This window comes from Cherax quadricarinatus, chromosome 35, assembly GCF_038502225.1.
Source record: "Cherax quadricarinatus isolate ZL_2023a chromosome 35, ASM3850222v1, whole genome shotgun sequence".
Taxonomy (NCBI): Eukaryota; Metazoa; Arthropoda; class Malacostraca; order Decapoda; family Parastacidae; genus Cherax; species Cherax quadricarinatus.
The window spans coordinates 15,411,167-15,423,666 of record NC_091326.1 but is presented as its reverse complement, the minus strand read 5'-3'; the positions used below and the strand labels follow the sequence as shown (position 1 = coordinate 15,423,666).

Genomic DNA, 12,500 nt, shown 5'->3' with positions numbered 1-12,500 from the left:
TGTACCTGCCTGGGTTGTACCTGCCTGGGTTGTACCTGCCTGGGTTGTACCTGCCTGGGTTGTACCTGCCTGGGTTGTACCTGCCTGGGTTGTACCTGCCTGGGTTGTACCTGCCTGGGTTGTACCTGCCTGGGTTGTACCTGCCTGGGTTGTACCTGCCTGGGTTGTACCTGCCTGGGTTGTACCTGCCTGGGTTGTACCTGCCTGGGTTGTACCTGCCTGGGTTGTACCTGCCTGGGTTGTACCTGCCTGGGTTGTACCTGCCTGGGTTGTACCTGCCTGGGTTGTACCTGCCTGGGTTGTACCTGCCTGGGTTGTACCTGCCTGGGTTGTACCTGCCTGGGTTGTACCTGCCTGGGTTGTACCTGCCTGGGTTGTACCTGCCTGGGTTGTACCTGCCTGGGTTGTACCTGCCTGGGTTGTACCTGCCTGGGTTGTACCTGCCTGGGTTGTACCTGCCTGGGTTGTACCTGCCTGGGTTGTACCTACCTGGGTTGTACCTGCCTGGGTTGTACCTGCCTGGGTTGTACCTGCCTGGGTTGTACCTGCCTGGGTTGTACCTGCCTGGGTTGTACCTACCTGGGTTGTACCTGCCTGGGTTGTACCTGCCTGGGTTGTACCTGCCTGGGTTGTACCTGCCTGGGTTGTACCTGCCTGGGTTGTACCTACCTGGGTTGTACCTGCCTGGGTTGTACCTGCCTGGGTTGTACCTGCCTGGGTTGTACCTGCCTGGGTTGTACCTGCCTGGGTTGTACCTACCTGGGTTGTACCTGCCTGGGTTGTACCTGCCTGGGTTGTACCTGCCTGGGTTGTACCTGCCTGGGTTGTACCTACCTGGGTTGTACCTGCCTGGGTTGTACCTACCTGGGTTGTACCTGCCTGGGTTGTACCTGCCTGGGTTGTACCTGCCTGGGTTGTACCTGCCTGGGTTGTACCTACCTGGGTTGTACCTACCTGGGTTGTACCTACCTGGGTTGTACCTGCCTGGGTTGTACCTGCCTGGGTTGTACCTGCATGGGTTGTACCTGCCTGGGTTGTACCTGCCTGGGTTGTACCTGCCTGGGTTGTACCTGCCTGGGTTGTACCTGCCTGGGTTGTACCTGCCTGGGTTGTACCTGCCTGGGTTGTACCTGCCTGGGTTGTACCTGCCTGGGTTGTACCTGCCTGGGTTGTACCTACCTGGGGTGTACCTGGGTTGTACCTGCCTGGGTTGTACCTGCCTGGGTTGTACCTACCTGGGTTGTACCTACCTGGGTTGTACCTGCCTGGGTTGTACCTGCCTGGGTTGTACCTGCCTGGGTTGTACCTGCCTGGGTTGTACCTACCTGGGTTGTACCTACCTGGGTTGTACCTGCCTGGGTTGTACCTGCCTGGGTTGTACCTGCCTGGTTGTACCTGCCTGGGTTGTACCTACCTGGGTTGTACCTACCTGGGTTGTACCTGCCTGGGTTGTACCTGCCTGGGTTGTACCTGCCTGGTTGTACCTGCCTGGGTTGTACCTACCTGGGTTGTACCTGCCTGGGTTGTACTTGCCTGGGTTGTACCTGCCTGGGTTGTACCTGCCTGCGTTGTACCTGCCTGGTTGTACCTGCCTGGGTTGTACCTGCCTGGGTTGTACCTACCTGGGTTGTACTTGCCTGGGTTGTACCTGATTGGGTTGTACCTGCCTGGGTTGTACCTGCCTCTGTTGTACCTGCCTGGGTTGTACCTGCCTGGGTTGTACCTGCCTGGGTTGTACCTACCTGAGTTGTACCTGCCTGGGTTGTACCTGCTTGAGTTGTACCTGCCTGGGTTGTACCTGCTTGAGTTGTACCTGCCTGGGTTGTACCTGCCTGGGTTGTACCTACCTGGGTTGTACTTGCCTGGGTTGTACCTGCCTGGGTTGTACCTGCCTGGGTTGTACCTGCCTGGGTTGTACCTGCCTGGGTTGTACCTGCCTGGGTTGTACCTGCCTGGGTTGTACCTACCTGAGTTGTACCTGCCTGGGTTGTACCTGCCTGTGTTGTACCTGCCTGGGTTGTACCTGCCTGGGTTGTACCTGCCTGGGTTGTACCTGCCTGGGTTGTACCTGCCTGGGTTGTACCTGCCTGGGTTGTACCTGCCTGGGTTGTACCTGCCTGGGTTGTACCTGCCTGGGTTGTACCTGCTTCAGTTGTACCTGCCTGGGTTGTACCTGCCTGGGTTGTACCTGCCTGGGTTGTACCTGCCTGGGTTGTACCTGCCTTGGTTGTACCTGCTTGAGTTGTACCTGTCTGGGTTGTACCTGCCTGGGTTGTACCTGCCTGGGTTGTACCTGCCTGGGTTGTACCTGCCTGAGTTGTACCTGCCTGGGTTGTACCTGCCTGGGTTGTACCTGCCTGGATTGTACCTGCCTGGGTTGTACCTGCCTGGGTTGTGCCTGCCTGGGTTGTACCTGCTTGAGTTGTACCTGCCTGGGTTGTACCTGCCTGGGTTGTACCTGCTTGAGTTGTACCTGCTTGAGTTGTACCTGCATGGGTTGTACCTGCCTGGGTTGTACCTGCCTGGGTTGTACCTGCCTGGGTTGTACCTGCCTGGGTTGTACCTGCCTGGGTTGTACCTGCTTGAGTTGTACCTGCCTGAGTTGTACCTGCTTGCGTTGTACCTGCCTGGGTGGTACCTGTCTGGGTGGTACCTGCCTGGGTTGTACCTGCCTGGGTTGTACCTGCCTGGGTTGTACCTGCCTTGGTTGTACCTGCCTGGGTTGTACCTGCCTGGATTGTACCTGCCTGGGTTGTACCTGCCTGGGTTGTACCTGCATGGGTTGTACCTGCCTGGGTTGTACCTGCCTGGGTTGTACCTGCCTGGGTTGTACCTGCCTGGGTTGTACCTGCCTGGGTTGTACCTGCCTGGGTTGTACCTGTCTGGGTTGTACCTGCCTGGGTTGTACGTGCCTGGGTTGTACCTACCTGGGTTGTACCTGCCTGGGTTGTACGTGCCTGGGTTGTACCTGCCTGGGTTGTACCTGCCTGGGTTGTACCTGCCTGGGTTGTACCTGCTTGAGTTGTACCTGCCTGGGTTGTACCTGCTTGAGTTGTACCTGCCTGGGTTGTACCTGCCTGGGTTGTACCTGCCTGGGTTGTACCTGCCTGGGTTGTACGTGCCTGAGTTGTACCTGCCTGGGTTGTACCTGCCTGGGTTGTACCTGCCTGGGTTGTACGTGCCTGGGTTGTACCTGCCTGGATTGTACCTGCCTGGGTTGTACCTGCCTGGGTTGTGCCTGCCTGGGTTGTACCTGCCTAAGTTGTACCTGCCTGGGTTGTACCTGCTTGAGTTGTACCTACCTGGGTTGTATCTGCTTGAGTTGTACCTGCCTGGGTTGTACCTGCCTGGGTTGTACCTGCCTGGGTTGTACCTGCCTGGGTTGTACGTGCCTGAGTTGTACCTGCCTGGGTTGTACCTGCCTGGGTTGTACCTGCCTGGGTTGTACCTGCCTGGGTTGTACCTGCCTGGATTGTACCTGCCTGGGTTGTACCTGCCTGGGTTGTGCCTGCCTGGGTTGTACCTGGCTGGGTTGTACCTGCCTGGGTTGTACCTGCTTGAGTTGTACCTGCTTGAGTTGTACCTGCACGGGTTGTACCTGCCTGGGTTGTACCTGCCTGGGTTGTACCTGCCTGGGTTGTACCTACCTGGGTTGTACCTGCCTGGGTTGTACCTGCTTGAGTTGTACCTGCCTGGGTTGTACCTGCTTGAGTTGTACCTGCCTGGGTGGTACCTGTCTGGGTGGTACCTGCCTGGGTTGTACCTGCCTGGGTTGTACCTGCCTGGGTTGTACCTGCCTGGGTTGTACCTGCCTTGGTTGTACCTGCCTGGGTTGTACCTGCCTGGATTGTACCTGCCTGGGTTGTACCTACCTGGGTTGTACCTGCCTGGGTTGTACCTGCTTGAGTTGTACCTGCCTGGGTTGTACCTGCCTGGGTTGTACCTGCCTGGGTTGTACCTGCCTGGGTTGTACCTGCCTGGGTTGTACGTGCCTGGGTTGTACCTGCCTGGGTTGTACCTGCTTGAGTTGTACCTGCCTGTGTTGTACCTGCCTGGGTTGTACCTGCCTGGGTTGTACCTGCCTGGGTTGTACCTGTCTGGGTTGTACCTGCCTGGGTTGTACCTGCCTGGGTTGTACCTACCTGGGTTGTACCTGCCTGGGTTGTACCTGCCTGGGTTGTACCTGCCTGGGTTGTACCTACCTGGGTTGTACCTACCTGGGTTGTACCTGCCTGGGTTGTACCTACCTGCCTGGGTTGTACCTGCCTGGGTTGTACCTACCTGGGTTGTACCTGCCTGGGTTGTACCTACCGGGGTTGTACCTACCTGGGTTGTACCTACCTGGGTTGTACCTGCCTGGGTTGTACCTGCCTGGGTTGTACCTGCCTGGGTTGTACCTGCCTGGGTTGTACCTGCCTGGGTTGTACCTACCTGGGTTGTACCTGCCTGAGTTGTACCTGCCTGGGTTGTACCTGCCTGGGTTGTACCTGCCTGGGTTGTACCTGCCTGGGTTGTACCTGCCTGGGTTGTACCTGCCTGGGTTGTACCTGCCTGGGTTGTACCTGCCTGGGTTGTACCTGCCTGGTTTGTGGTGGAACTTCAAGACTTCGAGGCAGAAACTGCTGGGTGTGAAGTCTTGGTACTAAGATGTCATCCCTGTGAAACATTATAATTACTAAATTCATACAAATATTTGCAAAAAAAAATTTACTAAATTTCGTGTATTTTAAACAAGATGTCGAGGGGCGCACCGTGTAGCGTGTGTGGAGGGCGAGTATTAGGGAGGGAGGTGAGTGGTAGAGGCCAGAGGCCACAACCTCCAGCAGTACCTCCTTCACTCTTGGTGCGGGAGTACCAAGAACGCGCGAGGTTGCGGCTGTTTTACCGTAAGCGGCACCTGTTCCACCACCGCCTCTTCCCCAGCGACTGGTCGTCCCCGCCCCGCACTGAGTACCAACGGGTGTTCAAGTGGTACTCTCCATCCCTCCTGGAGCACCAGGAACGTGCCCAGGAGCGGCAGCAAGGGCACCTAGCTCACTTCCCCCGCGACTGGTCGTCCCCGCCCCTCACTGAGTACCAACACGTGTACGGTGCACAGCGAGACGACGGTACAGGCGGCGTCCACGATGTACAGGATCCTGTAAGACAGTGTACCTGTCCTTCGCCGCAGTGACCTGTTGCGGGAAAGCTTGACTCTCGTCTTTCTTTTTTATGACTCGAACGGGTTTAGCGCTTTTTTAATAATAATTATGATGACAATTAACAATAAATTATCTGCTCTCTTTATCCGTGCAGCGCTGTACAAGACTTACGGGTTTAGCTCATAACTGTTAGTGGAACTAGCATAAAACTGCTGGTGAAACTGGCATATAACTGTTAATAAAACGGGCATACAACTGCTATTGAAACTGTTATAGAACTGCTAGTGAAACTGGCACAAAACTGCTAGCGAAACTGGCACAAAACTGCTAGCGAAACTGGTATATAACTGCTAGTGAAACTGGTATAAAACTGCTAGTGAAACTGACATATAACTGTTAGTGAAACTGGTATAAAACTGCTAGTGAAACTGGTATAAAACTGCTAGTGAAACTGGTATAAAACTGCTAGTGAAACTGGTATAAAACTGCTAGTGAAACTGGTATATAACTGCTAGTGAAACTGGTATAAAACTGCTAGTGAATCTGATATAAAACTGCTAGTGAAACTGGTATAAAACTGCTAGTGAAACTGGTATAAAACTGCTAGTGAAACTGGTATATAACTGCTAGTGAAACTGGTATATAACTGCTAGTGAAACTGGTATATAACTGCTAGTGAAACTGGTATAAAACTGCTAGTGAAACTGGTATATAACTGCTAGTGAAACTGGTATATAACTGCTAGTGAAACTGGTATATAACTGCTAGTGAAACTGGTATATAACTGCTAGTGAAACTGGTATATAACTGCTAGTGAAACTGGTATAAAACTGCTAGTGAAACTGGTATATAACTGCTAGTGAAACTGGTATAAAACTGCTAGTGAAACTGGTATATAACTGCTAGTGAAACTGGTATAAAACTGCTAGTGAAACTGGTATATAACTGCTAGTGAAACTGGTATAAAACTGCTAGTGAAACTGGTATATAACTGCTAGTGAAACTGGTATAAAACTGCTAGTGAAACTGGTATATAACTGCTAGTGAAACTGGTATAAAACTGCTAGTGAAACTGGTATATAACTGCTAGTGAAACTAGTATATAACTGCTAGTGAAACTGGTATAAAACTGCTAGTGAAACTAGTATATATTTTCAGTTTAATCAACTCGAAAATTAGTTTCCTAATTGGCTTTTGTAATTACAAAGAGAAATGGGAAACTTGGGATACATTTCAGAATTTGTGTTTTCTCTTGCCCGAGTTCCTGGTTTTCTTCCCGTCCTTCTTGAGTGAGAGTGTGTGTTTTGGGGGCTAAACACACACACACACACTTCACAGACACAAATACACACATATCACACACGCACACACACACACACACATGCACCATACACACATATACGCTTCAGAGATAAAAATACATATCACACCTACACACACACACACACACACACACACACACACACACACACACACACACACACACACACACACACACACACACACACACACACACACACACACAACGACAGCCAGAAAGGTTTCAGGGACGGGAAATCCTGCGTCACAAACCTATTGAGGTTCTATGACAGGGTGACGGCAGTAAAACAAGAGAGAGAGGGGTGGGTAAATTGCATTTTCTTGGACTGTAAGAAGGCGCTTGACACAGTTCCACACAAGAGATTACTGCAAAAGCTAGAGAACCAGGCAGGGATAACAGGGAAGGCACTACAATTGATCAGGAAATGCCTGTCAGGAAGACAACAGCGAGTCATGGTACTTGGCGAGGTAGAGTGGGCGCCTGTAATGAGCGGGGTCCCACAGGGGTCAGTTCTAGGACCGGTGCTGTTTCTGGTATTTGTGAACGACAAGACGGAAGGAATAGACTCCGAAGTCTCCCTGTTTGCAGATAATGTGAAGTTGATGAGAAGAATTCAATCGGACGAGGACCAAGCAGAACTACAAAGGGATCTGGACAGACTGCAGGCATGGTCCAGCAACTGGCTCATGGAGTTCAACCCCACCAAGTGCAAAGTCACGGAGATTGGGGAAGGGCAAAGAAGACCACAGACGGAGTACAGTCTAGGGGGCTAGAGCCTCCAAGCCTCACTCAAGGAAAAGGATCTTGGGGTGAGTATAACACCGGGCACATCTCCTGAAGCGCACATCAACCAAATAACTGCTGCAGCATACGGGCGCCTGGCAAACCTAAGAACAGCGTTCCGAAATCTTAATAAGGAATCGTTCAGGACCCTGTACACTGTGTACGTTAGGCCCATATTGGAGTATGCGGCACCAGTTAGGAGCCCTCACCTAGCCAAGCATGTCAGGAAACTAGAGAAAGTGCAAAGGTTTGCAAAAAGACTAGTCCTGGAGCTAAGGGACATGTCCTACGAGGAGAGGTTAAGGGAAATCTACTTGACGACACTGGAAAACAGGAGAGGTAGGGGGGATATGATAACGACATATAAAATACTGAGAGGAATCGACAAGGTGGACAGAGACAGGATGTTCCAGAGATGGGACACAGCAACAAAGGGTCATAGTTGGAAGCTGAAGATTCAGATGAGCCACAGGGATGTTAGGAAGTATTTCTTCAGCCACAGGGATGTTAGGAAGCATTTCTTCAGCCACACAGTTGTCAGGAAGTGGAATAGTCTGGGTAGTGTTGTAGTGGAGGCAGGATCCATACATAGCTTTAAGAAGAGGTATATGATAAAGCTCACGGAGCGGGAAGAGAGACCGAGTAGTGGCCAGTGAAGAGGCAGGGCCAGGAGCTGTGAATCGACCCCTGCAACCACAACTAGGTGAGTACACACACACATACACACACACACACACACACACACACACACACACACACACACACACACACACACACACACACACACACATACACACACACACACACACACACACACACACACACACACACAGACACACACACACACACACACACACACACACACACACACACACACACACACACACACACACACACACACACACACACACACACACACACACACACACACACACACACACACACACACACACACACACACATACACATAGACACACTTTCAAATATTAATCTCACAGAAACTCAAACTTTTTCAGTAGGTATTTAAGAGACGAGGTCCAGGAGCTGCAGCTTTGTTTCATCGAGTAAAACTTGAATAGTACACATGTACTATTGCGTGTTTGTTTCTATACAAAAAGTGTTTGTTTTTGTATGAAACTCGTTTTTGTTTGTTTTTCTGAAAACCGTGTTTGTTTCTGTATGAAAACCGTGTTTGTTTCTGTGTGAAAACCGTGCTTGTTTCTGTGTGAAAACCGTGTTTGTTTCTGTGTGAAAACCGTGTTTGTTTCTGTATGAAAACCGTGTTTGTTTCTGTGTGAAAACCGTGCTTGTTTCTGTGTGAAAACCGTGCTTGTTTCTGTGTGAAAACCGTGTTTGTTTCTGTATGAAAACCGTGTTTATTTCTGTGAAAACTGTGTTTGTTTTCATATGAAAACCGTGTTTGTTTCGGTATTAGATATAATTATGTGTAGAAATTGCTTCAGTGGTTGGGGGGGAGTTTAGCCTTGGTGCTGACGATAAGTTCTCGATTTAAGGCACTGGAGATACCATCCGCATCCTGGTATCAAACCCGATTGCCCTCTCCCTTAGGCTATTGTATTTGCCATGCGGATTTATCGCTTCCTCGTGATTTTAAAATTAATATATTTTGTCTCAACGCGACGGCCGCCTCCTGTCGAGGCAGACCCAAAGCAATAATAATAATAATAATAATAATAATAATAATAATAAATGTATAGAAAAATTCTCAACTGGTTGAGCCTTCGAGATATAATCAAGAGACTCCGAGGGCTGTTGTCTCTTGTTGCTGCTGGAAACAAGAGAATGGAAAATATAAACCAAAGAGCGTGAAGACATGTGAGAGGACTCTGGTGCTGGCGGCTGTTGAGAAGCTGTAGCAGAATAGAGGCTTCCCTGGGGGAGCAGGTGGGAGTGGTTCTTGAGGTACTGTCGGTGGGTGGAGGTGGGAGTGTGGTTCTGCAGGTACTGTAGGTGGGTGAAGGTTCTTATGGGGTAGGGGAATTTAAGTCTCTTGAAGTATTTTAATTTTATTATAATCAAAAAGAAGCGCTAAGCCACAAGGGCTATACAGCGAAGTATTTTAAAAAGCTGGAAGGGCTAAGTCTAATGAGATTCTGTAAGATCTAAAGCTTCGAAGAAAGCTGTGAAGGCTTCAGAAGAGGCTACACAAATAACCCGCACATAAAAGAGAGAAGCTTACGACGACGTTTCGGTCCGACTTGGACCATTGACAAAGTCACACTAACAGAGGTGGAGCAGGACGGCTATATATAGGCAGGAAGAGGTGGAGGTAGTAGTAGGTAGGAGTAGTCTTCCCTACTTCCAACTCGAACAGTCGCCGTTTAGTTGAATCCTCTCTAATACACAACTTTCCTTGTATGAACCTTAGCCCTGGCTTCGTCTCTGTAGATGCCTTCCTCTCCCACTACATTGTAAAATGCTCCAAACTTCAGAACACCCGTGACTTAACCTGAATCCTCATTTCTTCTTCTCCTTCTTCTTCTTCTTCTTCTTCTTCTTCTTCTTCTTCTTCTTCTTCTTCTTCTTCTTCTTCTTCTTCTTTTTCTTCTTCCTCTTCCCCTTCCCTCCTCTCTCCTTTTCTCCTCTGGGTTGTCTTTCTCTCTCCTGTCTCGTGTTTCTGTTCCTTCTTCATTTATTTTATTTCACCACTTCCCCTTTCACCCACCTCGGTGCGCTTGCTCTCCCTCTGTGGGTTTCTAGCTCTCTTGCAGTGCTCCCCTTCGTTTGTATTTGACTGGCTCGTCTTCCTTATTTCCCACTTCTACCACTACCACTACTACTACCTCTTCTTCTTCTACTACAACTACTGATGAAATTAAGACACATGTGCGGCGTCTGGTTGTCTTTGTTGTGGACGTTTCGCCATCCAGTGGCTGGCTGGATGGCGAAACGTCTACGGTGGGGATGCCCGGGTGTTGTGCATGTGTCATTTCATCCTGTCGGTATTATATACAATTCTTGTACTACTACTACTACTACTACTACTACTACTACTACTACTACTACTACTACTGCTACTACTACTACTACTACTACTACTACTACTACTACCTCCACCTCTTCCTGCCTATATATAGCCGTCCTGCTCCACCTCTGTTAGTGTGACTTTGTCAATGGTCCAAGTCGGACCGAAACGTCGTCGTAAGCTTCTCTCTTTTATGTGCGGGTTATTTGTGTATCGTTCCAGTCACGGTATTGTGCCTTTTTGTTATTTATTCAGAAGAGGCTGTAAGAATGAAGGCTTCAGAAGAGGCTGTAAAAATGAAGGCTTCAGAAGAGGCTGTAAGAATGAAGGCTTCAGAAGAGGCTGTAAGAATGAAGGCTTCAGAAGAGGCTGTAAAAATGAAGGCTTCAGAAGAGGCTGTAAGAATGAAGGCTTCAGAAGAGGCTGTAAGAATGAGGGCTTCAGAAGACGCTGTAAGAATGAAGGCTTCAGAAGAGGCTGTAAGAATGAAGGCTTCAGAAGAGGCTGTAAGAATGAAGGCTTCAAAAGAGGTTGTAAAATGAAGGCTTCAGAAGAGGCTGTAAGAATGAAGACTTCAGAAGAGGCTGTAAGAATGAAGGCTTCAGAAGAGGCTGTAAGAATGAAGGCTTCAGAAGAGTCTGTAAGAATGAAGGCTTCAGAAGAGGCTGTAAGAATGAAGGCTTCAGAAGAGGCTGTAAGAATGAAGGCTTCAGAAGAGGCTGTAAGGATGAAGGCTTCAGAAGAGGCTGTAAGAATGAAGGCTTCAGAAGAGGCTGTAAGAATGAAGGCTTCAGAAGAGGCTGTAAGAATGAAGGCTTCAGAGGGCAACCTGTTCTCATTTTTCAACGTTAGATTCCCAACGAGGCGTCCAGCGTCAGGTACTGAACACTTCCTGTAATTTTCCAAATACTGTTTTCTGTATTTTAGGTTAGAGTTGGATACACAAACCTACAAAAAGTTACATTTAAAGCAGAAGTTAATAAAGTAAATAAAAATAGCTACGACGTCTCTGAAAAAAATAAATAAAATAAAAGCTTGAATCTGAATGTTTATCTCTCGTGATGCGAGAATGAGCTGCTGCGGGAGCTTTTAGAAACTGAGGGCTCTAGAGGGTCTCCGGAAAAATAAAGCTCTCTGATAACACTGGAAAGCTGGATAATCCTGAAGGGTTCTGCAACGCCGAAGACTTCTAAGCGGGCCCAGAGAAAGAGGAATTCTCTTGAGGGGGCTTTTGAATGCTGAGGGATTCTGTGAGAGCTCAAAGAAGGCTAAAGCCTCCTGGGGAAAGAGGAATATGTGGATGCTTTAAATAAATATGTGAAAACTCTTGAAAAATTATTCCTTAAAAGAAAAGACCATATAATGAGGGAAAAGAACCAAGAGTTAGAAAAAGGGCTTCTGAGTTTTCAGAGGGGGAAGTAATTGCTGGTTGTCCTTAAGCTCTGGTTCTTGAGATGCTCTTAATTGGAAGTCCTGGCTTTAAGGATCTCGTGTGTGTGTGTGTGTGTGTGTGTGTGTGTGTGTGTATGATCTGTTTGTTTACAAATTATTTTCAGAAAAATTCTTAGCATGCTTTCATCGTAAGAGTTGAGGAATGCTCTTGGGTAAGCTTGTCAGCGCTGATTCTCCAAGAAGCTGTGCCAGCGGCTGCTCTGTGAAGTATTTCTTAAGTTTATTATGGAAGGAGAAGCGGCAGAGACTTTTATGATAACTTCTTCAGAGTTTACTCAGGCAGGAAAGGTAGCATCAACTTAAAAAGTCTGAAGGGCTTGAACTGCTACGTGACTAGGCTTATTGTGATGGTAATGGCGGATAGGTTAGCTTTTTTTGAGCTTAACAAACAAGTACAGGTGCAGAGAAAGTTTTTACTGTGACAAGATTTTCCTGCTTATTATAACTGGTTACAATCGTAACCATAATTTTTAAAGGGGTGGAGGGGTAAGCCAGTGGAAGGCCTCGGTCAGATGACCAATAGTTACTTTATGTAGAGTTCTGACAGGCAGTTTAATTCAGGACAGCTCACTGCAAATGTAACTTGATGAGGGAAATGTTTGGAAAAATAATCTTGAATGGGAATAATGAGATTATATTACAGGAAAGAGGCAGCCTCTCATCAGATTTCAAGACGAAGGAATTACATGAGAGTGAAGGAACAAGATGAAATAAGCAGGATTAGCAGGAAACAGGGGAAAAGGGGAGGCAGCGGAAGAATGAAAGAGGGAATGGATGGAAAGGAAGAATGCGCGACGAAGAGGAATGAAGATAGAGA

At 48.7% G+C, this 12,500-nt stretch overlaps 2 protein-coding genes across 7 annotated transcripts in view; both read left to right on the top strand.

The window, feature by feature from the left end:
* The window catches only part of Mctp (multiple C2 domain and transmembrane region protein), a 490,516-nt gene that overhangs the window by 293,727 nt on the left and 184,289 nt on the right, over positions 1-12,500 (top strand). The gene's annotated exons all lie outside the window — the stretch shown is intronic.
* LOC138853620 (rho family-interacting cell polarization regulator 1-like) overlaps positions 10,770-12,500 on the top strand; it is a gene marked incomplete at its 3' end in the record, with an annotated part of 26,383 nt that continues 24,652 nt past the window's right edge. The window contains exon 1 of the mRNA XM_070091511.1: positions 10,770-11,125. Within this exon, the coding sequence (XP_069947612.1) occupies positions 10,770-11,125 (356 nt within the window). The remainder of the gene's footprint in view (positions 11,126-12,500) is intronic.